At 42.4% G+C, this 24813-nt stretch overlaps 1 protein-coding gene across 6 annotated transcripts in view; it reads right to left on the bottom strand.

The window, feature by feature from the left end:
• Positions 1-22950, bottom strand: part of LOC124118155 (neurogenic locus notch homolog protein 1-like) — a 79229-nt gene extending 56279 nt beyond the window's left edge. For all 6 annotated transcript variants that reach the window (XM_048394413.1, XM_048394414.1, XM_048394415.1 and 3 more), the window contains exons 1-5: positions 22832-22950; positions 8566-8603; positions 5522-5689; positions 4105-4198; positions 1200-1348 (exon numbers count right to left, since the gene is read on the bottom strand). In XM_048394413.1, coding sequence (XP_048250370.1) covers positions 1200-1348; positions 4105-4198; positions 5522-5689; positions 8566-8603; positions 22832-22925 — 543 coding nt within the window. In that variant the 5' untranslated portion in view covers positions 22926-22950. The remainder of the gene's footprint in view (positions 1-1199; positions 1349-4104; positions 4199-5521; positions 5690-8565; positions 8604-22831) is intronic.
• Positions 22951-24813: the final 1863 nt, after the last annotated feature.

Genomic DNA, 24813 nt, shown 5'->3' with positions numbered 1-24813 from the left:
AGTGATGTTGGTGGTGTAGTGATGTTGGTAGTGTAGTGATGTTGGTGGTGTAGTGATGTTGGTAGTGTAGTGATGACGTTGGTGGTGTAGTGATGTTGGTGGTGTAGTGATGAAGTTGGTGGTGTAGTTATGTTGGTGGTGTAGTGGTGATGTTGGCGCTGTAGTGATGTTGGTGGTGTAGTGATGAAGTTGGTGGTGTAGTGATGTTGGTGGTGTAGTGATGAAGTTGGTGGTGTAGTGATGTTGGTGGTGTAGTGGTGATGTTGGCGCTGTAGTGATGTTGGTGGTGTAGTGATGAAGTTGGTGGTGTAGTGATGTTGGTGGTGTAGTGATGTTGGTGGTGTAGTGATGTTGGTAGTGTAGTGATGACGTTGGTGGTGTAGTGATGTTGGTGGTGTAGTGATGATGGTGGTGTAGTGATGTTGGTGGTGTAGTGATGTTGGTGGTGTATTGATGTTGGTGGTATAGTGATGTTGGTGGTGTAGTGATGTTGGTGGTGTAGTGATGTTGGTGGTGTAGTGATGTTGGTAGTGTAGTGATGACGTTGGTGGTGTAGTGATGACGTTGGTGGTGCATTGGGGACGTTGGTTGTGTAGTGATGTTGGTGGTGTAGTGATGTTTGTGGTGTAGTGATGTTGGTGGTGTAGTGATGTTGGTGGTGTAGTGATGTTGGTGGTGTAGTGATGACGTTAGTGGTGTAGTGATGACGTTGGTGGTGTATTGGGGACGTTGGTTGTGTAGTGATGTTGGTGGTGTAGTGATGTTTGTGGTGTAGTGATGTTGGTGGTGTAGTGATGTTTGTAGTGTAGTGATGTTGGTGGTGTAGTGATGTTGGTGGTGTAGTGATGACGTTGGTGGTGTATTGATGACGTTGGTGGTGTATTGGGGACGTTGTTGCGATTACGTTGGTGGTGTTGTGATGGTGGTGGTAGTGTAGTGGTGTTGGTGGTGTAGTGATGATGTTGGTGTTGTTACGATTATGTTGGTGGTGTTGTGATGACGTTGGTGGTGTAGTGATGACGTTGATGGTGTAGTGATGATGTTGTTGCGATTACGTTGGTGGTGTTGTGATGATGTTGGTGGCGAAGTGATGATGTTGGTGTTGTTACGATTATGTTGGTGGCGAAGTGATGTTGGTGGTACAGAGATGGAGCTTGGGGTGTAGTGATGCTGATGCTGAGGTGGCGTTGCTCACTGACCTGTGTGTGGTGGCCCACTGCTTCCCCAGTGGTGGATCCTGTCCCGTACTCGAACCAGGCCTTCTCTCCCTGCCATCCATCTGTTATAGCGCTGAGAAAGTCGCTGTAACCCCAGGCCACGTTCTGACCTATGGCCACACCAGGGATTGCTGTGAAGGAGTGAGTGCATTGGCTTTTAACAGTAAATCAGTCAAATAACGGCGAGTTAGGGTGACATGTTTTTTAAAGGCAGTGACGCCGGTCTTAGCCATTGATCCCTTTGGTGGACAGCGATCTAACCTACCCAGCCATCGAGGCTTCCACAAAAGGAAGGTCCGACAACTAGTCCTGGATGGGACTCATCCCAAAACACTTCTAGAATCTGTACTTAATGTGTATGCAACAGTTGTTAGATTTGACCACTTTCTAAATGGCATTTAGTGTTCCTAGCTTTCGGCCATGGGAGCCGTGCCAATTTATACTTGTCAGAGGGGTACACAAAGTACAACTACCACTTGTCGGACTACTTTTTGTGAACGCCTCGGTGGCTGAGTGGGTTAGATCGCTGACTTTGTGTGCTGGCGATTAGGTGCCTCACTCTGGCAGTGTGGGTTCGAATCCCGGACGGGACTCAACCCAAAAAATACAAGAATCTGTACTTTACTAACAAATGTTATCCCAAACATAACATTTGTGACATTTTATAACTTTCTTAAAGGCATTTTGTGTTCAATGTGGGATTAGAACCAACGTTGACCGGATCCTTGCAACGCTAAGGAAAGTAACCTTTTAGTCGAAGATTTCCAATACCTCACCAGTTTGCTGACAATAAAAGGTTTCTTGACATTCAGAAGACATCCATAGAACTGATCGCAAAGAACCGATTCCTCCAACAACCGTAATGACACAGTCATGTGCTATATTTAGCGATTTTGTGTTTGTCTGCTGCTTAACGCGCACACAATATAACGGCAGTGTAAATACTCGAGTCTGGAACAGAAGATCCAGTGATTGATATGGTGAGCAACGTTTCACGCTGTTGCGGTACGATGACGCACAATCAATTTTTACCGACCCTGGTTACCCAATCCACACATGTAGTGCATCCACAAAGTCAGCGCGTTTGACCACCCGATCCCGTTAGTCGCCTGAAGACCTATTCTCCATCCGCGTCTTCACGGGTAGGATGAGGAATCTATTGACATAATGATTACAAATCCTTTTATGAAACCAACATCCTGAATAATGCTTGATTCTAAAGTTCTCTCTTGAAGCAAAGTGGTTGCACACTGTAGCTATTGTTACATATAAAAGTCAGCCAAAATATATTTTGATGTATTTGTGCGGCATAGTAGTCATATAACCGTTCTTTGGTTCAAGTAAATCAACATTTCTGTCATCACTGCTGTAGGTTTAGCCTGTTGAATATTTAATCTCAGCCTCATTCTTGAAATCACTCGGTTCAAGTGCACACCTAACCAAATGTTCCACAAATCTACACTACCCGTGAAGATCCTGGGTGGAACAGATCTTCAGCAACCCATGCTTGCCGTAAAAGGTGACTATGCTTGTCGTAAGAGGCGACTAACGGGATCGGGTGGTCAGGCTCGCTGACTTGGTTGATGCATGTCATCGTATCCCATTGCGTGGATCGATGCTCATGATGTTAATTACTGGATTGTCTGCTCCAGACTCGATTATTTACAGACCGCCGTCATATAGCTGGAATACTGCTGAGTGCGGCGTAAAACAGCAATCCAACCAACCCATGTCTACAACACGTGTCTCTCGACAGTAATATGTTCTCATTGAACAACAGTACACATAACGGAGGCGAAATGAGTGTGGTACCAACGTTTATTTGGTACCAGCGTATCCCCGACTGGCCAATAACAGATTGATTATTTATGTACTTCCGCATTCCACACCCATCTCTCCCTTGTACAAGGCGGTGGTAACTGTAACACTATTTTACACATATAAATGAAACGTTTCTCTCGACCCTATGAACAGATACAAGAGACCTATTTCAAACACCGGACAGTTTCATGGTATGTTTATACTTAAGGCTCTCTTAGAAGATGGGGGTGTCGAATATGCTTGTCGTAAGAGACGACTAACGGGATCGGGTGGTCAGGCTTGCTGACTTGGTTGATGCATATCATCGTATCCCAATTGTGTGGATCGATGCTCATGATGTCAATCGCTGGATTATCTGGTCCAGACACGATTATTTGCAGACAGCCGTCTTATAGCTGGAATATTGCTGAGTGCGGCGTTAAACAACAAACAAACAAACAAAACAAATCTGCACATTTAGTCAACATACGAGTTAAAATTTGTACATGTACAATAACGAAATTAACTTCAACTCCCAAAACAAGTTATTGCTGAGAAAGAGCTCGAATACATTGGGAAATATTGTTTACACACAAAAATGAAACATAAGTTGTCAATGCAAGAGAATAACCAGCCAAGATTCTCTGCCAAAACAGATTCCACTTGGCGTAAAGGGCAAATAACTGTGGAAATTATAAAAAAATGGACCACTAAACACCAGTGATGACACCAGGTGTGCGCGAAAAGGGCGAGCATATCCTGCCCTACCGACAGCACCAGCTGCTCATACAGTTTGTAAAAACAATATTGCTTGACACAACAAAGCAGTGCTCCTGCCCTGCGACAGATATCGATAGGCCCAGCTTAAACAAGTTAAAAACTAGCTTTAATCAGATGTATCGGCGCTTTAGCCCACTACGTGGTACAGAGATCTGGACATTTCTCGACTAAATGAGGCAGTATCCTGATTATGAGTAATAACTTAAAATCTGGATCAGATTCGAAAAACTCAAATGTTCTTTAACAAAGTGTAGATTATTGCTGATATACTGTATGAGCAATGCGTGTGACGTTGACCGGTACTTACCACTGGCAGCTCTCATTGTTCCCGATGCCTCATGTCCTGCCGTACACTGGCGCGCCCACTTAGCAGCAATAACAGCAACTTCCTCGTCCCAAGACTGGAAAAAATATCTTATAGATAGGATAGGATATTTTTGGTTAGAGTTTAAAAAAACCAATTTCCTTCTGTGAGAGGAGGAACCAATCAATGTTATTTTATCCGTGACAGGGGAACCAAGCAATGTTATATTTTCTGTGACAGGACCAAGCAATGTCATATTGTCCGTGACAAGGGGAAAAAGCAATGTAATATTTTTTGTGAGAGGAGAAACAAGCAATGTATTGTATTTGGAGGAGGAACCAGGCAATGTTATATTGTCTCTGAAAGGAGGAACTAAGCAATGTCATATTGTCTTTGAAGGAGGAACCAAGCAATGTAATAATGTCAGTGACAGGGGGAACCAAGCAATGTAATATTGTCTTTGAAGGAGAAACCAAGCAATGTAATATTGTCCGTGACAGGAGAAACAAGCAATGTAATATTGTCCGTGACAGGGGGAACCAGTCAATGTTATATTGCCTGTGAAAGGAGAAACAAGCAATGTAACATTGTCCGTGACAGAAGGAACCAGGCAATGTCATATTGTCTGTGAGAGGAGAAACAAGCAATGTAATATTGTATTTGGAGGAGGAACCAGTCAATGTAATGTTGTCTGTGAAAGGAGGAACCAAGCAATATATTATTAAATATTTTCTGAGGACAAATCTGAGGACAAATTATTTGTTTCTAACACAAATTAGATTCTTCACAAAATCCCAGGCCCCCATAGCAAATGGTCGATCACTAAAAACAACTTAACACAGAAAGTTCCAGGAGAATATGTCATCAACCATTGTGTCCAGCCCAAACTGTGGTATGTGTATATTGTCCACGAGAGTGAGAATTAAGATATGTGAGCACCATGTCCCGATATTCCCTATGTAAGGGAAGTATTTGACTGGCATTTAGAAGTAGAAGTTCATGAAGTCATGAAACTTATCATCTTCCCGAGGCAAGGGAGTTAACTGGCGATAAAAGTCGAAGTCAGTTAACGCCCTTGCCTCGGGAAGATGGAAACGAGTATGTACGAAACTCCTTTTCAGTCTTCATCTGATGACGGGCAAGAAGTAGGCCAGAACACTGTTACAAACAATAACGAAGTTGTGACCCATGCCATGTCTCCCGTCACAAGTGTTCCTTGTGATTTATCATCCAAACTGGCTCCGTGAAATTACATCACAATGCTTTGCAGACCATTGTGACGTCACTGGTTACCACACCACACTCGTTGATAAAAGTGGCAAAAATCCTCGGCAAGCCTCGGAATTTTTCCACTTTTATCAACTCGTGTTGATATATTTGATATCAAAAGACACGAGGGTGAGATTCACTATATACCTACCACCATAGGCATGCTAGCAGCAGTTGTCTCCTCCTGTCTGTGCTGGTTATGTCTGTCCACGATGTTTTGTATGTCCTGAGCTGTGAGGACCACTTCAGAACTTCCGGCAGCGTCTGTCAGACACATAGTATGGTCTGTTCGGATACTGGAATACTTGGAGTCGCAGACCTGAAGCAGTATTACAGGAAATTAATTACTGTAGTATTATTCGCTATAGAATCTAGGTATTGATTGGCCAGTCGCGGTCATGTGAAACCTCAGACAAAATCGGCTGGGCGGATATCATGACGTCATAATGAGTTCACGTGACTTGTCACGCCCTAATTGACGATCTCATTCATACCATACTCACAGTCCGATGGCGGTCACGTGATAGGTCACACATATTAAAGATATTGCCTTTTAACCAGTGCTTATTTCTTTGTTTGGTTGTTGTTTAACGTCGCACTCAGAAATATTCCAGCTATATGACGGCGGTCTGTAAATAATCGAGTCTGGACCAGACAATCCAGTGATTGACATCATGAGCATCGATCCACGCAATTGGGATCGAGGACATGCATCAACCAAGTCAGCGAGCCTGACCACCCGGTACAGTCATTCGCCTCTTACGACAAGCATAGTCGCCTGATACGTCAAACATGGGTTGCTGAAGACCTATTCTATATAACCCGGATCTTTACGGGCCTTTAACTTGTGAACGGTATGATTTGCATATATCAGTAGCGGGTTTAACGAGCTGAAAATTCTCGTTGTGTACATGATCAAACCAGCGCGTAAAATCCCACACACTCCGCTAGTGACATTATCATAAACAGTAGCTTTTCCTGTAAATAAAGCGACAAAACCCTTTCCATGTCCAATAAAAATAAAAGTCGATAGTACGATTCCGACTATATCATGAACATGTGTTTATAAATCACTTTCAAATAGTGATGATAGTATTCGCAAAACGAACGAGAGTTCTGCCCCACCGGTGACATTCGTCACAAACACACGCTAAGGCAAGTCAATTGTTCACCTGAAAATCACGTCTTCGCGCGTTTCTCAAAAGGTTCCCATATATAAGGGTTCGTTAAAAGACATCCAACAGACTCATCAGTTTCTAAAATAGGACTGTGGTCAAGGAATGGTTATAGAGATAGATTATAGTTATGTAAAAGGCTCTGTAACTGTAGGGGGCACGGGTGGCCCAGTCGTCTGAGGCGCCGCGATTCGCTGTGCAGAGTTGCGTCCCTTGGGCATGCCAGAAACCTATGATTGTGGGTTCGAATCCCGGTTCGCCCCGATTATGTTTCTACGTTTGTCAGCACCATGCCCGTGCTCGTGGATTTCACCGAAGTGGTAAACGTCTGAGACCTGCATTACTTCGGGCTTTCCTCCCACATTAAGCTGACACGCCGTGATGTAACTGGAATACTGTTAAAATCGGCGTTAAACCCATCTAACTCACTGTAACTGTAACAAAAGATTTATTCTGTGCTCATATTACAACCAATGTTGTTGTCAATATTGTCCGCCCAGTAAACACTTGCAGCAATATATTATATACAGCAAAAGAGTATATATCATTTAGACAAGTGTATCAACGATAATGCTGATCGTGGTTCATTCGCACCTGAATGAGTTGGCGACCTGATCAGACGTTCGGAGAAAGAGTGAGTGAGTGAGTATGGTTTTACGCCGCTTTTAGCAACATTCCAGCAATATCACGGCGGGGACACCAGAAATGGGCTTTACACATTGTACCCATGTCGGGAATCGAACCAGGGTCTTCGGCGTGACGAGCAAACGCATTAACCACTAGGCTACCCGACCGCCCCGTCGGAGAAAGAACAAAACAAATGAGAGACTACCACAGAGACTTTCACGTTGTCATACCATTGATACACGCTTACAAATGCATGTTCTTTGTAACATAATGCATGTCTATAGTCGTATTACCCAATCAGCTTACACACCCGGCCTGCAGTGCTAAATAAGCCTTCCCTCCTCGTTAGCGCTTTCAAGATTCGTTTTGGTTGTTAGAAATACCGACCTCAAAATACATACTTTTAATTGAGCGCAACAGCGTTAAGTTAATGTTCCCCGCACTGTTTTTCTCTGCCATCGATGTACATCATACTGGCCACATAATGATGCAAGAAACATCTATCACTATCACATGATACTTGCACTTTAACATGTGATATCAAGTATATATTATTGATTAATACCAATTATTAATGACGTCTTCATCACAAATGTTCTCTGTGTATGTCAAGTATTCGTTGATGCTTCCAACATAGAAACGAGACAGCCACCCCTAAACTCTCTCCTTTATAAGACGCTGACTTCACTCACACTAACAGCATCATCTTCCATCGTTCAGTATTCTCCTCTATGAAAGGCCTCCTCAATCTATGCTCATACACAATGAATCTTTAGAAACTCCCTTTTAAAAATACTGGATCCGCCCTTGTAATACATGGCTATTCGATGGTGATGCATAGCATAGTCGTTTTTTCAATGTTAAGTTTATGATGTATCGGGGGCAGTTTTCAGCCTGGTATGGTTCGGGTAACGTTTGTAATATGTTGGTCAAAACTAATTTTAATTTTCTTTTGCCAGGCAGTTTATTTAGTATACGCCAATATGCCAATATATCTAGAGTGAGTGAGTGAGTATGGTATTTACGCCGCTTTTAGCAATATTACAGCAATTTCACGGCGGGGGACACCAGAAATGGGTTTCACACATTGTACCCATGTCGGGATTCGAACCCGGGTCTTCGGTGTGGCGAGCGAATGCTTTAACCAGTAGGTTACCCGACCCCCCCAAAAAAAAAATAAAATAAAATAAAAAATAAAAAATAAATAAAATAAATAATAATAATAAAAATATTTATTTTTTCTTATCTAGAACGATAAATGTAAAGAAAGGTGTTATGAGACATTTCTTAAATCAGTGTTCACTTATGTTTCTTAACGGTCCTTAGACATTATCTAAATATTTTGAAGCAGTTAGTTGGTCTTTTCGGTCTTTTATTCTTGCAATTAACATACCATTCTTGCTTTGCGGAGTAGAGCTTCCTGCTTATGACCTGAAACAAACAAACGATACATATAATTCATATATATAATAACAATTTTTTACAATAATTATTATAACGATAATAATTAAGGGCCAAACCACCGATCGAGCCATCAATGCACTTGTCCAAGAATCGATGTCAATACATCGATGACCAGTACAAATATCAACAGTTAATATCGATATCGCGATACATGTACACAATCGATAGTACATATAGTGACTCCAATACATGGCACACGCTTCAGACTTTGCGATATTGCCGAAAAATATTAGGAAATCTTCATTGTAGGAAGATAGAGGTACTTAATTAACTGTCGCAATATTAAACTGAGGAGCAAAAAATTGCTCTCTGTTGATGTTATCATTATGTTTGATTTGCAAATGAAAATACTGAAGTTAGCGATATCATATCCAAAACATGAACTACCGCCGCTTAATCAATACTCAAACATGTTTCTACGGGGTTTCATTTAAAAAAATAAATAATTTGATTTAAACCTAATAAAAGTGCAAAAGAAAACTCGCATAATACACAACTGTTGGTGGGTATCTTAGACATCTTATCTTTGAAAATCAATAAATGTACTTTTATCAGCACAAATTTGTGCAAATTCATTACTTATCCCAGTCGTCATTGAACCAATTTATTTTTACACAAAAATTACCCAGACACATATTACATTTTCCAAACTGTTGCAGGAATGAGTGACGGTTAAATAGACATAATCAAATGATAGAAGTGTTCTTTCAAATTTCAATTACATTAAAAACAAACTCGGTATACTTTCGTTTTCCCCTCAGTTTATTACAACAGTTTAACCTATTCAATATTGTTTTTTACCATCTTAATAGTAATGGAATAGTGGATTGTCGTCGTTAGTCACGTTGGTGATGATGATGATGATGATGATACTACTACTAATAATAATACTAACATATCACACTACTATGAAATTACTACCCTGGAAGTGATGTATTGTCGGATCTGTTAACAGTTTACACTCTGTCTATCCATCTCATCTAAGTACACGTTTTGCCGAGACAGAGATAATATTTAAGTATTTTCAGCTTTTCTTTTAACAGTAAATCGTGATATAAATGATGATTTGATATGGATAGATATCATTAATGCTCAGTCCCTCAACCCATGTGGTTAACACTTCAACACTTTTACGAGGGATTAAGTCGATTGTACACGTATATTAACCTTAATCGCATGTACACCAAACACATAACAATTGGAGTTCGAGTGGCATTGAAGTGCTTAAACCATCTCCTTGTGCGCTTGTAAATGTGATTCAGTACACCAACCACGCATATTCATCTGATCGCTCCCCAACACCACGTTAGTCGATAGAAATACCGCCACAGAAAACAGCCAGCGTCTAGAATAGATTGTATTAACTTTTTCTCACTTGGACGTCCATTCTAAACAAACGGATCACAATAGCGATTCTTTCTGAAAAGTAGGTATGTTTGTGCCTGAGAGTTAAATATTTGATGTCAATATGGTATATTTGTGCATTCGTCTCAAGGTGGGCGTTGTAGCTTTGTCATTATAAAGGCGGGAAATTTCCCCCCTGACATACTATTGACACACTTGGATGTGCTATACATAAAGATCTACACGTTGAATACTTTTATGCAAGTAGGTAACCTTTATGGCGTAAAACATGTCCACCTAAGAGGCAAACTGCCACAGATGTGTGCTCTATATTGACATTACATATGATGTATGCTCTATATTGACATTACATATGACACATACAGTAACGGGAAAAATCAATTCATCAAAGTAGAGAACCCAAATATGAATTATGAAGGACACAGAGTGCTGAATTTGTTGAAATAAGCAAAACAAAAATGATTTAAGTTTTTAAAAACCCTTTACAATTCCGTAATATTAACATTGTGAGTCACTGCGTTCAGTTGGACTGCGTTTCGATTTGAGTGTTACTGTGTTGGATTGGTCTGTGTCTAATGAGAAAAGTGATAAAGACGTTGTGTTAAGCTTGACTGTCATTAGTCATTGACAGCGTTGACTGCATCCAGTGTCATTGTCACAGCGTTGTCTGTTTGTCACTGCGTTGACTGTTTGTCACTGCGTTGACTGTTTGTCATTGCCTTGACTTTTTGCAACTGCGTTGGCTGTTTGTCACTGCGCTGGCTGTTTGTCACTGCGCTGGCTGTTTATCACTGCGTTGACTGTTTGTCACTGCGTTGACTGTTTATCACTGCGTTGACTGTTTGTCACTGCGTTGACTGTTTGTCACTGCGCTGGCTGTTTATCACTGCGTTGACTGTTTGTCACTGCGTTGACTGTTTGTCACTGCGTTGACTGTTTGTAACTGCGTCGACTGTTTGTCACTGCGTCGACTGTTTGTCACTGCGTTGACTGTTTATCACTGCGTTGACTGTTTGTAACTGCGTTGACTGTTTGTAACTGCGTCGACTGTTTGTCACTGCGTCGACTGTTTGTCACTGCGTTGACTGTTTGTCACTGCGCTGACTGTTTGTAACTGCGTCGACTGTTTGTCACTGCGTTGACTGTTTGTCACTGCGTTGACTGTTTATCACTGCGTTGACTGTTTGTAACTGCGTTGACTGTTTGTAACTGCGTCGACTGTTTGTCACTGCGTCGACTGTTTGTCACTGCGTTGACTGTTTGTCACTGCGTTGACTGTTTGTCACTGCGCTGGCTGTTTGTCACTGCGTTGACTGTTTATCACTGCGTTGACTGTTTGTCACTGCGCTGACTGTTTGTCACTGCGTTGACTGTTTGTCACTGCGCTGGCTGTTTATCACTGCGTTGACTGTTTGTCACTGCGTTGACTGTTTGTCACGGCGCTGGCTGTTTGTCACTGCGCTGGCAGTTTGTCACTGCGTTGACTGTTTGTCACTGCGTTGACTGTTTGTAACTGCGTTGACTGTTTGTAACTGCGTCGACTGTTTGTCACTGCGTTGACTGTTTGTAACTGCGCTGGCTGTTTATCACTGCGCTGGCTGTTTGTCACTGCGCTGGCTGTTTATCACTGCGTTGACTGTTTATCACTGCGTTGACTGTTTGTCACTGCGTTGATTGTTTATCACTGCACTGGCTGTTTATCACTGCGTTGACTGTTTGTCACTGCGTTGACTGTTTATCACTGCGTTGATTGTTTATCACTGTGCTGGCTGTTTGTCACTGCGTTGACTGTTTGTCACTGCGCTGGCTGTTTGTCACTGCGCTGACTGTTTGTCACTGCGCTGGCTGTTTGTCACTGCGTTGACTGTTTGTCACTGCGCTGACTGTTTGTCACTGCGTTGACTGTTTGTCACTGCGCTGGCTGTTTGTCACTGCGCTGACTGTTTGTCACTGCGTTGACTGTTTGTCACTGCGCTGGCTGTTTATCACTGCGTTGACTGTTTGTCACTGCGCTGGCTGTTTATCACTGCGCTGGCTGTTTATCACTGCGTTGACTGTTTGTCACTGCGCTGGCTGTTTATCACTGCGCTGGCTGTTTGTCACTGCGCTGGCTGTTTATCACTGCGTTGACTGTTTGTCACTGCGCTGGCTGTTTATCACTGCGCTGCCTGTTTATCACTGCGTTGGCTGTTTATCACTGCGCTGGCTGTTTATCACTGCGCTGGCTGTTTGTCACTGCGCTGACTGTTTATCACTGCGTCGACTGTTTGTCACTGCGCTTGCTGTTTATCACTGCGTTGGCTGTTTATCACTGCGCTGGCTGTTTATCACTGCGCTGACTGTTTATCACTACGTCGACTGTTTGTCACTGCGCTGGCTGTTTATCACTGCGTTGGCTGTTTATCACTGCGCTGGCTGATTATCACTGCGCTGGCTGTTTATCACTGCGTCGACTGTTTGTCACTGCGCTGGCTGTTTATCACTGCGCTGGCTGTTTGTCACTGCGCTGACTGTTTGTCACTGCGTTGACTGTTTGTCACTGCGCTGGCTGTTTATCACTGCGTTGATTGTTTATCACTGTGCTGGCTGTTTATCACTGCGTTGACTGTTTGTCACTGCGCTGGCTGTTTATCACTGCGCTGGCTGTTTATCACTGCGCTGGCTGTTTATCACTGCGTTGACTGTTTATAACTGCGTTGACTGTTTATCACTGCGCTTGCTGTTTGTCACTGCGCTGGCTGTTTGTCACTGCGTTGACTGTTTGTCACTGCGTTGACTGTTTATCACTGCGTTGACTGTTTGTCACTGCGTTGACTGTTTGTCACTGCGTTGACTGTTTATCACTGCGTTGATTGTTTATCACTGTGCTGGCTGTTTGTCACTGCGTTGACTGTTTGTCACTGCGCTGGCTGTTTATCACTGCGTTGACTGTTTATCACTGCGTTGACTGTTTGTCACTGCGCTGGCTGTTTGTCACTGCGCTGGCTGTTTGTCACTGCGTTGACTGTTTGTCACTGCGTTGACTGTTTATCACTGCGTTGATTGTTTATCACTGTGCTGGCTGTTTGTCACTGCGTTGACTGTTTGTCACTGCGCTGGCTGTTTGTCACTGCGCTGGCTGTTTGTCACTGCGCTGGCTGTTTGTCACTGCATTGACTGTTTATCACTGCGTTGATTGTTTATCACTGTGCTGGCTGTTTGTCACTGCGTTGACTGTTTGTCACTGCGCTGGCTGTTTGTCACTGCGTTGACTGTTTGTCACTGCGCTGGCTGTTTGTCACTGCGTTGACTGTTTATCACTGCGTTGACTGTTTGTCACTGCGCTGGCTGTTTGTCACTGCGCTGGCTGTTTGTCACTGCGTTGACTGTTTGTCACTGCGTTGACTGTTTATCACTGCGTTGATTGTTTATCACTGTGCTGGCTGTTTGTCACTGCGTTGACTGTTTGTCACTGCGCTGGCTGTTTGTCACTGCGCTGGCTGTTTGTCACTGCGCTGGCTGTTTGTCACTGCATTGACTGTTTGTCACTGCGTTGACTGTTTGTCACTGCGCTGGCTGTTTGTCACTGCGCTGGCTGTTTGTCACTGCGTTGACTGTTTGTCACTGTGTTGATTGTTTGTCACTGCGTTGACTGTTTGTCACTGCGTTGACTGTTTGTCACTGCGATGAATGTTTGTCACTGCGTTGATTGTTTATCACTGCGTTGACTGTTTGTAACTGCACTGGCTGTTTATCACTGCGCTGGCTGTTTATCACTGCGTTGACTGTTTGTCACTGCGCTGGCTGTTTATCACTGCGTTGACTGTTTATCACTGCGTTGACTGTTTGTAACTGCGCTGGCTGTTTATCACTGCGTTGACTGTTTGTCACTGCGTTGATTGTTTATCACTGCGTTGACTGTTTGTCACTGCGTTGACTGTTTATCACTGCGTTGACTGTTTATCACTGCGTTGACTGTTTGTCACTGCGTTGATTGTTTTTCACTGCGTTGACTGTTTGTCACTGCGTTGACTGTTTGTCACTGCGTTGACTGTTTGTCACTGCGCTGGCTGTTTATCACTGCGTTGACTGTTTGTCACTGCGTTGACTGTTTGTCACTGCGTTGACTGTTTGTCATTCCCTTCACTTTTTGCAACTGCGTTGACTGTTTATCACTGCGTTGACTGTTTGTCACTACGTTGACTGTTTGTCACTGCCTTGACTGTTTGTCACTGCGTTGACTGTTTGTCATTGCCTTGACCTTTTGCAACTGCGTTGGCTGTTTATCACTGCGTTGACTGTTTGTCAGTGCGTTGACTGTTTGTCATTGCGTCGACTGTTTGTCACTGCGTTGACTGTTTATCACTGCGTTGACTGTTTATCACTGCGTTGACTGTTTGTCACTGCGCTGGCTGTTTGTCACTGCGCTGGCTGTTTGTCACTGCGTTGACTGTTTGTCACTGCGTTGACTGTTTGTAACTGCGTTGACTGTTTGTCACTGCGTTGACTGTTTGTCACTGCGCTGGCTGTTTGTCACTGCGCTGGCTGTTTGTCACTGCGTTGACTGTTTGTAACTGCGTCGACTGTTTGTAACTGCGTTGACTGTTTGTCACTGCGCTGGCTGTTTGTCACTGCACTGGCTGTTTGTCACTGCGCTGGCTGTTTGTCACTGCGTTGACTGTTTGTCACTGCGTTGACTGTTTGTAACTGCGTTGACTGTTTGTCACTGCGCTGGCTGTTTGTCACTGCGTTGACTGTTTGTCACTGCGTCGACTGTTTGTCACTGCGCTGGCTGTTTATCACTGCGTTGACTGTTTATCACTGCGTTGACTGTTTGTCACTGCGTTGACTGTTTGTCACTGCGATGAATGTTTGTCACTGCGTTGATTGTTTATCACTGCGTTGACTGTTTGTTACTGCACTGGCTGTTTATCACTGCGCTGGCTGTTTATCACTGCGTTGACTGTTTATCACTGCGCTGGCTGTTTATCACTGCGTTAACTGTTTATCACTGTGTTGACTGTTTGTAACTGCGCTGGCTGTTTATCACTGCGTTGACTGTTTGTCACTGCGTTGATTGTTTATCACTGCGTTGACTGTTTGTCACTGCGTTGACTGTTTATCACTGCGTTGACTGTTTATCACTGCGTTGACTGTTTGTCACTGCGTTGATTGTTTTTCACTGCGTTGACTGTTTGTCACTGCGTTGACTGTTTGTCACTGCGTTGACTGTTTGTCACTGCGCTGGCTGTTTATCACTGCGTTGACTGTTTGTCACTGCGTTGACTGTTTGTCACTGCGTTGACTGTTTGTCATTCCCTTGACTTTTTGCAACTGCGTTGGCTGTTTATCACTGCGTTGACTGTTTGTCACTACGTTGACTGTTTGTCACTGCGTTTACTGTTTGTCACTGCGTTGACTGTTTGTCATTGCCTTGACCTTTTGCAACTGCGTTGGCTGTTTATCACTGCGTTGACTGTTTGTCACTGCGTTGACTGTTTGTCATTGCGTTGACTGTTTGTCACTGCGTTGACTGTTTGTCATTGCCTTGACTGTTTGTCACTGCGTTGACTTTTTGCAACTGCGTTGGCTGTTTGTCATTGCCTTGACTGTCATTACGTGGACTTTTTGTAACTGCGTCGACTGTTTGTCACTGCGTTGATTGTTTGTCACTGCGTTGATTGTTTGTCACTGCACTGGCTGTTTATCACTGCGTTGACTGTTTGTCACTGCGTTGACTGTTTGTCACTGCGTTGGCTGTTTATCACTGCGTTGACTGTTTGTCACTGCGTTGGCTGTTTGTCACTGAGTTGACTTATTGTCACTGCGTTGACTGCTTATCACTGCGTTGACTGTTTGTCACTGCGTTGACTGTTTGTCACTGCGATGAATGTTTGTAACTGCGATGACTGTTTATCACTGCGTTGACTGTTTGTCACTGCGTTGACTGCTTGTAACTGCGTTGACTGTTTGTCACTGCGTTGACTGTTTGTCACTGCGATGAATGTTTGTCACTGTGATGACTGTTTATCACTGCGTTGACTGTTTGTCACTGCGTTGACTGTTTGTCACTGCGTTGCCTGTTTGTCACTGCGATGACTGGTTGTCATTGCGTTTAATGTGACTGTCATCGCCTTCACTGAGTGTGTTGCTCTGTTGAAATTGCCCGAAACTGTTTTCATTGTATGTTTGCCACTGTGTTGACTTGTGAATGCCAACTAAACTAATACTTATAAGCTTACTGTTTCAATCAGGGTTGATTGTTTGTCACTGCGTTGATTGTTTGTCACTGCGTTGACATTTTGCAACTGCGTTGGCTGTTTGTCATTGCCTTGACTGTCATTACGTTGACTTTTTGTAACTGCGATGACTGTTTGTCACTGCGTTGATTGTTTGTCACTGCGTTGATTGTTTGTCACTGCCTTGGCTGTTTATCACTGCGTTGACTGTTTGTCACTGCGTTGACTTTTTGTCACTGCGTTGACTGCTTGTCACTGCATTGACTGTTTGTCACTGCGTTGACTGTTTGTAACTGCGTTGATTGTTTATCACTGCGTTGATTGTTTGTCACTGCATTGACTGTTTGTCACTGCGTTGACTTTTTGTCACTGCGTTGACTGCTTGTCACTGCGTTGACTGTTTGTCACTGCGTTGACTGTTTGTCACTGCGATGAATGTTTGTAAGTGTGTTGATTGTTTGTCACTGCGTTGATTGTTTGTCACTGCGTTGATTGTTTGTCACTGCATTGGCTGTTTGTCACTGCATTGACTTTTTGTCACTGCGTTGACTGCTTGTCACTGCGTTGACTGTTTGTCACTGCGTTGATTGTTTGTCACTGCGTGGATTGTTTATCACTGCTTTGACTGTTTGTCACTGCCTTGACTTTTTGTCACTGCGTTGACTGCTTGTCACTGCCTTGACTGTTTGTCACTGCGTTGACTGTTTGTCACTGCGATGAATGTTTGTAACTGTGTTGATTGTTTGTCACTGCGTTGATTGTTTGTCACTGCATTGATTGTTTGTCACTGCGTTGATTGTTTGTCACTGCGTTGATTGTTTGTCACTGCGTTGGCTGTTTATCACTGCGTTGACTGTTTGTCACTGCGTTGACTTTTTGTCACTGCGTTGACTGCTTGTCACTGCGTTGACTGTTTGTCACTGCGTTGACTGTTTGTCACTGCGATGAATGTTTGTAACTGTGTTGATTGTTTGTCACTGCGTTGACTGTTTGTCACTGCGTTGACTGTTTGTCACTGCGATGAATGTTTGTCACTGCGTTGACTGTTTGTCACTGCGTTGGCTGTTTGTCACTGCGTTGGCTGTTTGTCACTGCGTTGATTGTTTTTCACTGCGTTGGCTGTTTGTCACTGCGTTGTCTGTTTATCACTGCCTTGACTGTTTATCACTGCGTTGACTATTTGTCACTGCGTTGATTGTTTGTCACTGCGGTGACTGTTTGTCACTGCGTTGACTGGTTGTCATTGCGTTCAATGTGACTGTCATCGCCTTTACTGAGTATGTTGCTCTGTTGAAATTCCCGAAACTATTTTCATGGTATGTTTGCCACTGTGTTGACTTGTGAATGCCAACTAAACTAATACTCATAAGCTTACTGTTTCATACAATTTCACACAAAAGCAAACTAATAGCAAGGTTTCGTTGAAGAATGTATATGACGGTGTAAAGAAAACTAAATGATTACTGTCTGAAGTAATATGTTTTAAAATGTTCTGCACCTTAAAATAGGTATTAACACATTACCTGGTTTAATGGGTCTTCTGAGACATCTGTGACATAACTTATATCCAACCTACAATATATGTGTGAGATCGAATTTCAGGTTCGCGATGGGCTACTCCATGGCGATGAGTTAAGTTCAGATTATGACGGACATTTTTCCTGATTGTAATTCAGTGATAATTTTCTCGTGCTTCGGTCGAATCATAAATAATTGTTTTTTTTATCTGATCTTGTTTGCATTGTCATCATCGCTTTGAACATCCCCACATATGGCGGAAACATTTTTTATAGAGGGCCACACTAGGTCGGAATGGTATGGAGTAATCCGGATGACGTCACTCGTGACTGTTTTATGTATTAATGCACCAATGCGATCATGAGAATAGACAAGATATGCATCGATTGGATGCTAAAATGGCGCGATGATAGGGTGTGTAAGAAACAGATTACTGCATTCGCGTCTGTCATGTACAAATTATCAATTATTTTTCATAAATACATTTTGAAACAACTCTTAACACAAATGGTATCTGACATTCGTTAAGTAATCTCTATTTATAGGGTAAATCTTATAATCACTGTCTCCCGCTACCAATCGGCATGTCATCCAAAGCAACGAAAAAATTATACATTATATGGGTAAATGTATACCATATACCTCTAAACAATGCATGTTACGCATCACGCTTCTTATAGAGACCCTATGATAAGCGTTAGCTATGATAACGTGTATCGTACTGATCATGTTACCACAACTGTGTTGTATACTTACTCCTGTTTCGAAGCACAAGATTTAACCTAGACTATTGGTGACTAACGCCCTGGTCTCCTCAATATGGAGCATCTCATTGTGTGCGCAAAGGGCGTGTTAAAACAAGCATCTTGTAAACTTCCCCTTGACACCGTGCCTCCAAACACTGGTCAGATTCAAACAGGAGGCTGATGAAGACACGCGTGGCCAACAGAGACACAATGGGAAGAAGGAAGTGACCAGCACGCAGCGGGTCCCCACAGTCCAGCGAGAGATGCGATAAACGCGTGGTAATCCCGCAAATCAAAGGGGAGAATAGGGATGACCTTTAACGCCTGATGCCCACACCGCCTCTCCCTACGGCCAGGTGGACTGGCGCGTGGGGAAGCGGATCTCACAGAAAACCAGGCGACTGATATATTTGTGATGTAAAAAGAAGCGACGCAACCATTTCAATAATAATAAGAAATATCTGCTAATAACAGAGCCCATTGTCCGATTCTGACTGTATCATATGCAAGTGTATAATGAAAACAGTCTTGTTCAAATAATGAAATAGCTACTTCAGTTGTTATAAGCCTATTCTGATGTCTTTATCCAGGGGCATCCAACGTTTTTAGTTGTCGGGAATGTCGACAGTCCGCTTGTTCGAACTATTGACAACGCGACATAAAATCGACGACACTTTTCATGTTTTATTATTATATATGCAGAACCTCCTGATAGTTTTCCTCTGGTCCTTTTGAAGACCTTGGTATCACATAAATTTGATATGACACGTTATGTGTTTGTCGTGACGAGGTGTGACTCTCAAAGAAACTGACAAAAGAGACAGACGATTGTGAAATTCCAAATGCTGATGTATTACCACATGCAGGATGTATTCTGATGTATTATGACATACAGGATGTATTCTGATGTATTATGACATGCATGTAGTCTCCTGATGTATTATCACGTGCAGTATGTATTCTGATGTATTACCACATGTAGGATGTATTCTGAAGTGTAACCCCATAAAGGATGTATTCTGATGTATAACCGCATGCAGGATGTACTCTGATGTATTACCACATAAAGAATGACCTAACTTTAGAACACAGTACTACAAACTTTTCAAACACGTGACAATACCCTATGACGTAATGTTTGGTATTTTGTTGCCAGTCACACCGGCGAAACAATTCCCTGTGACGTCAGCGGTCATCGAGTGTGCCTAAGCTCTTCTCAGTGATCTATCATCTCTACACGCAATGTCATTCAATACGCCCAGCGATGTTGAGAGTTTTGAATAATTTGTTAATTAAATATAGCCTGCGGCGGCGCATTTTATAGCAAGCGCTAGTTTACGAAGGCATATTTATTTTTATATATTTTTTATTTCGTTTTTCTCGTAATTCAAGTGGCTAAATAGTTATTAATGGGAACTAATATATACATATATTAATTTTTCGGTTCATTAATTTTCATTATTATGCACAAGAATGCAGTTTAATAGGGATATTATATTGGCGCTGAACACAACCAAATATCGCCAGTGTTACGGTAGGTTACCCCGAACTCTATCCTTAGGCCTTGGATCCCCTTTACGATCAATCATCCCTCCACGATCATTAGGGTTAGGTACTCGTTTAGTGGCTATTAGATTCCCCGAACTCTATCCTTAGCCCTTGGATCCCCTTTACGATCAATCACCGCTTTACGATCATTAGGGTTAGGTATTTGTTTAGTGGCTATTACAGATTCTATAGCGCCTCCTTATATTCTTCACACAAAAACTTCGAGTAAAAAGGATGAAATGGCTTTGTGTCGAATATTTTGGTTACTGGAAACTGTCCTGGGACATTCACACATGCCACTTTCACCGGTTACATTTTTTTCAGTACTGATTCAAAAGCGTACTCACCGTTGTGATCGTCACTAGTCATGCTTATTCCTCCATCGTTTCTTACTATTATCCACATCATCTTTACAGTGTTCCCTACCACACTTTTCTGTCACAAAATCCACCCGACGAATGATTAAATACCGTGTCATTCATGCGTACTCGCGAGTTCGACGTCTGACGTCTGACGCCTGAAGCCGTTTTCAGTTCGCGCCATATCGGCTCATTCCTCACCACTCGGTATCTTGTCGATTCCGGAATGTGACGAGTGTGCCAAATGGCATCGGGATCATTCGTAAGTGTCCGTAGACTAAATTCACGAGACGTCATGCCTACCCGTAACCTTCGTTAGTGTCCGTCACCTATTAGAGTCGACCCTTTTCGTTCATTTCCGTAAAGTCGTAGGCATGACTATGTAGTTTCACAGTGTTGCCGTAGCTCAATCGGTTAGCTGTCGGGCTAACAATCCGAAGGTTGCGAGTTCGCGTCCGTCCGACGTATTCTCACAAAAACTGGTTGCTTCTCTTTGAGACATGTGACCTACGACAGAGATCGTCCTCACGAGAAGTCGTGGTACTGTATTCTAAAGGTGCTCCTAGGATGTATTATGATGTATCATCACATGCAGGACGTGTTCTGATGTGTTACTACATACAGGATGTACTCTGATGTGCTATCATATGTGAGTGAGTTGGGTTTAACGCCGCTTTCAACAGTATTCCAGTTATATCACGGCGTTATCATATGTAGGATGTATTATGATGTATCATCACATACAGGATGTATTCTGAAGTGTTACCACATAAAGGAGATATTCTGATGTGTTACCACATGTAGGATGTATTTTGATGTATTACCAATTGTAGGACGTATTATGATGCATTACCACATGCAGGTTGTTTTCTGATGTATTACCACATGCAGGTTGTATTCTGGTGTATTACCACATGTAGGTTGTATTCTGGTGTATTACCACATGCAGGTTGTATTCTGGTGTATTACCACACGTAGGTTGTATTCTGATGTATTACCACATGCAGGTTGTATTCTGATGTATTACCACATGCAGGTTGTATTCTGATGTATTACCACATGTAGGTTGTATTCTGATGTATTACCACACGTAGGTTGTATTCTGGTGTATTACCACACGTAGGTTGTATTCTGGTGTATTACCACACGTAGGATGTATTCTGGTGTATTACCACACGTAGGTAGTATTCTGGTGTATTACCACACGTAGGTTGTATTCCGGTGTATTACCACACGTAGGGTGTATTCTGGTGTATTACCACACGTAGGTTGCATTCTGGTGTATTACCACACGTAGGGTGTATTCTGGTGTATTACCACATGTTGGAAGTATTCTGATGAGCAAACATTAATTCAAAGACCGAATATGTTTGAAATGTATTATGATTTATGATGTATTATATTAACATATTTCATAAAGTATGTCAAGTTTATTATTTTTCGTAACTGCGTCAAAACAGTCAAATCTTATCTATGAAAGTAATCTCTAAAAAGATATTATAGCCAAGACGTCACCACATAGCTTTCAGAAAAGCAGATCGACGGACGAGGGTTTTTAAACCCAGGTCTCCTGCTTGTATCACAGATTGTGTCTTGCAAAGTATTCCTCGTGATATTATTAGTTCAAACATTTCATTCTTTTCCAAAGCATTGCATAGGGTCACTTTTGTTCATATGTAATTTTGTAGTTGAATGTCATAACGAGCAACTTGCTTAATATCAGTACAGGCAGTTTGGTAGCCCTGTGGTTATAAAGGGTTCTCTCGCGATCGTCAAGCCAACGGTTCGTTTCGATCCCACACGCCAGTTCAATGTGAAGCAATTATGCCCTATCTGATCAGCCGTAAGTGAAGTTGTACTTCAAGTTGTTCTTTCAGACCAAGGTTATCTAGCTTAGGGACCGAACATGGGAGCTGGGATTTTGTGTAGAGATTATGTTTTTTTAATCCACAGCTTCCAACCAGATTTTTGTTTTTGTAATTCTGTGGCAGACAATTTTTTTTCAACAGTCTGAAGCATTTTTTGCAAGAATATTTTTGGATTTTTTTTTTGCGTTAAAAATCAACCCCCAGGGTATCAAATACTTGGTCCCTTAGGACTAGGTATGAACTACCGAAAATACTTACGGTTAAGTAATGATCTACGTATTTCCGTGTTAATTCAAATTATGAACGAGTCCTTCACAACCGATACTTTGGTAATTTCGAGCTGAGGCTATCAGAAGGACCTAATGATACCTTGTAGACTATGTCCTATTTTGAGCTTAAATACAGTATGATTATGAACATCAACGCTAGAGAATAGCAAGTCTTGATTATCTGCCGAAACAGATTGCATCGGGCGTGAAAGGCAATGCAAGTGATAAAAATGATATGAATGGAAACTTTTCATACTTTCATATATCATAAATTTAAATCAATCAATATGAAAAAAAACCTCACCTCCAGACGAGGAACTTGTAGTCGAGTAGAGCACTAGAGTGAAGAAACCTGCAGCACATAGTGCAAGGGCTACGACAGGGGCAACAGCTTTCATCCTCTCTCTTTCCCACCCGGGTCGACACTGCGTCTAATTGGATGCATGCATAGGTACCCGAGTATTTATTCAGACAACGTACACCTCTCGCGTCATAATGGACGAGCCCCACCATGCAGATTTCATTCATTAGGGTATGTCTGATACATGCCAACATGATGCCTTTAGGGGGTAAAGGGTGGGATCTTAATTACAGCTGATGTCGTGGTGTTCGTATGTTTGAGGCAATATCCTGGACAGGACTGTGTGTGTTTTCTGTCCAAGGGGAACTGATTCGGCATTGACTAGGGCACTCACAAAACTTTTGAAGAAGTACTAATCGTGTGGGACATGTTTGCCTACATTTGTTACAAGGACACAAAGAATATCAAAGCCAACGGGAAAAGTTCTGAATCGCTTTCCTCTGTGCCGTCGTTTTCAGAGGCTTTGTATTGAATGCTGTTACCGTTCTTTTACATGGTTGATTGTGACAAATAATGTAGTCATGTACCGTGTTTATATACGATGACACAAATATACATAAGTTGATATGAATTACTTCTATACAACACATAGCGGACCTAATTGGTTTTCAGATCGCAAATGTGTGCTCAATCCACATGATCATCACTAGGTATCATGTGTATATTTGCTGATAGAATAATTTCAAAATCGTTGAGCCAGGACCATATCTTGCAACTGACGGCTGTGGGTTTTTAAAACCAGAACAATAATAACATAAATAGATGAGCGATACATACATATATACACACATACATTCAGGTTTAGTCTGTATTCATAGAGTGTGCACACTGTTAAATGTTAACATCGTCACAGATGGTGCTTTGCAAAGACTCATATCTGTACCTTATAAAACACTTACAGCATGCATTCCTTTGCCCAGGTCTAAGGACGCTGCACGCAGCCAAATGGATAATCGCACCCCGTCCACTATAAGCTAATTACCTCTGTTTAACTGAAGGACAACCACATACACTACCTCTGTTTAACTGAATGACAACCACATACACTGCCTCTGTTTAACTAAAAGACAACCACATCCACTGCCTCTGTTTAACTGAAGGACAACCACATACACTGCCTCTGTTTAACTGAACGACAACAACATACACTGCCTCTGTTTAACTAAAAGACAACAACATCCACTGCCTCTGTTTAACTGAAGGACAACCACATACACTACCTCTGTTTAACTGTAAGACAGCCACATACACTACCTCTGTTTAACTGTAAGACAGCCACATACACTACCTCTGTTTAACTGTAAGACAGCCACATACACTACCTCTGTTTAACTGTAAGACAGCCACATACACTACCTCTGTTTAACTGTAAGACAGCCACATACACTACCTCTGTTTAACTGAAGAACAACCACATCCACTACCTCTGTTTAACTGAAGAACAACCACATCCACTACCTATGTTTAACTGAAGAACAACCACATCCACTACCTCTGTTTAACTGAATGACAACCACATACACTGCCTCTGTTTAACTAAAAGACAACCACATCCACTGCCTCTGTTTAACTGAAGGACAACCACATACACTGCCTCTGTTTAACTGAACGACAACAACATACACTGCCTCTGTTTAACTAAAAGACAACAACATCCACTGCCTCTGTTTAACTGAAGGACAACCACATACACTACCTCTGTTTAACTGTAAGACAGCCACATACACTACCTCTGTTTAACTGTAAGACAGCCACATACACTACCTCTGTTTAACTGTAAGACAGCCACATACACTACCTCTGTTTAACTGAAGAACAACCACATCCACTACCTCTGTTTAACTGAAGAACAACCACATCCACTACCTATGTTTAACTGAAGAACAACCACATCCACTACCTCTGTTTAACTGAAGAACAACCAC

This window comes from Haliotis rufescens, unplaced genomic scaffold (genome assembly GCF_023055435.1).
Source record: "Haliotis rufescens isolate VD_foot unplaced genomic scaffold, xgHalRufe1.0.p SCAF_13, whole genome shotgun sequence".
Classification (NCBI taxonomy): Eukaryota; Metazoa; Mollusca; class Gastropoda; order Lepetellida; family Haliotidae; genus Haliotis; species Haliotis rufescens.
Note: the sequence above shows the minus strand (reverse complement) of the source record. Positions and strands in the feature narration are given on the sequence as shown.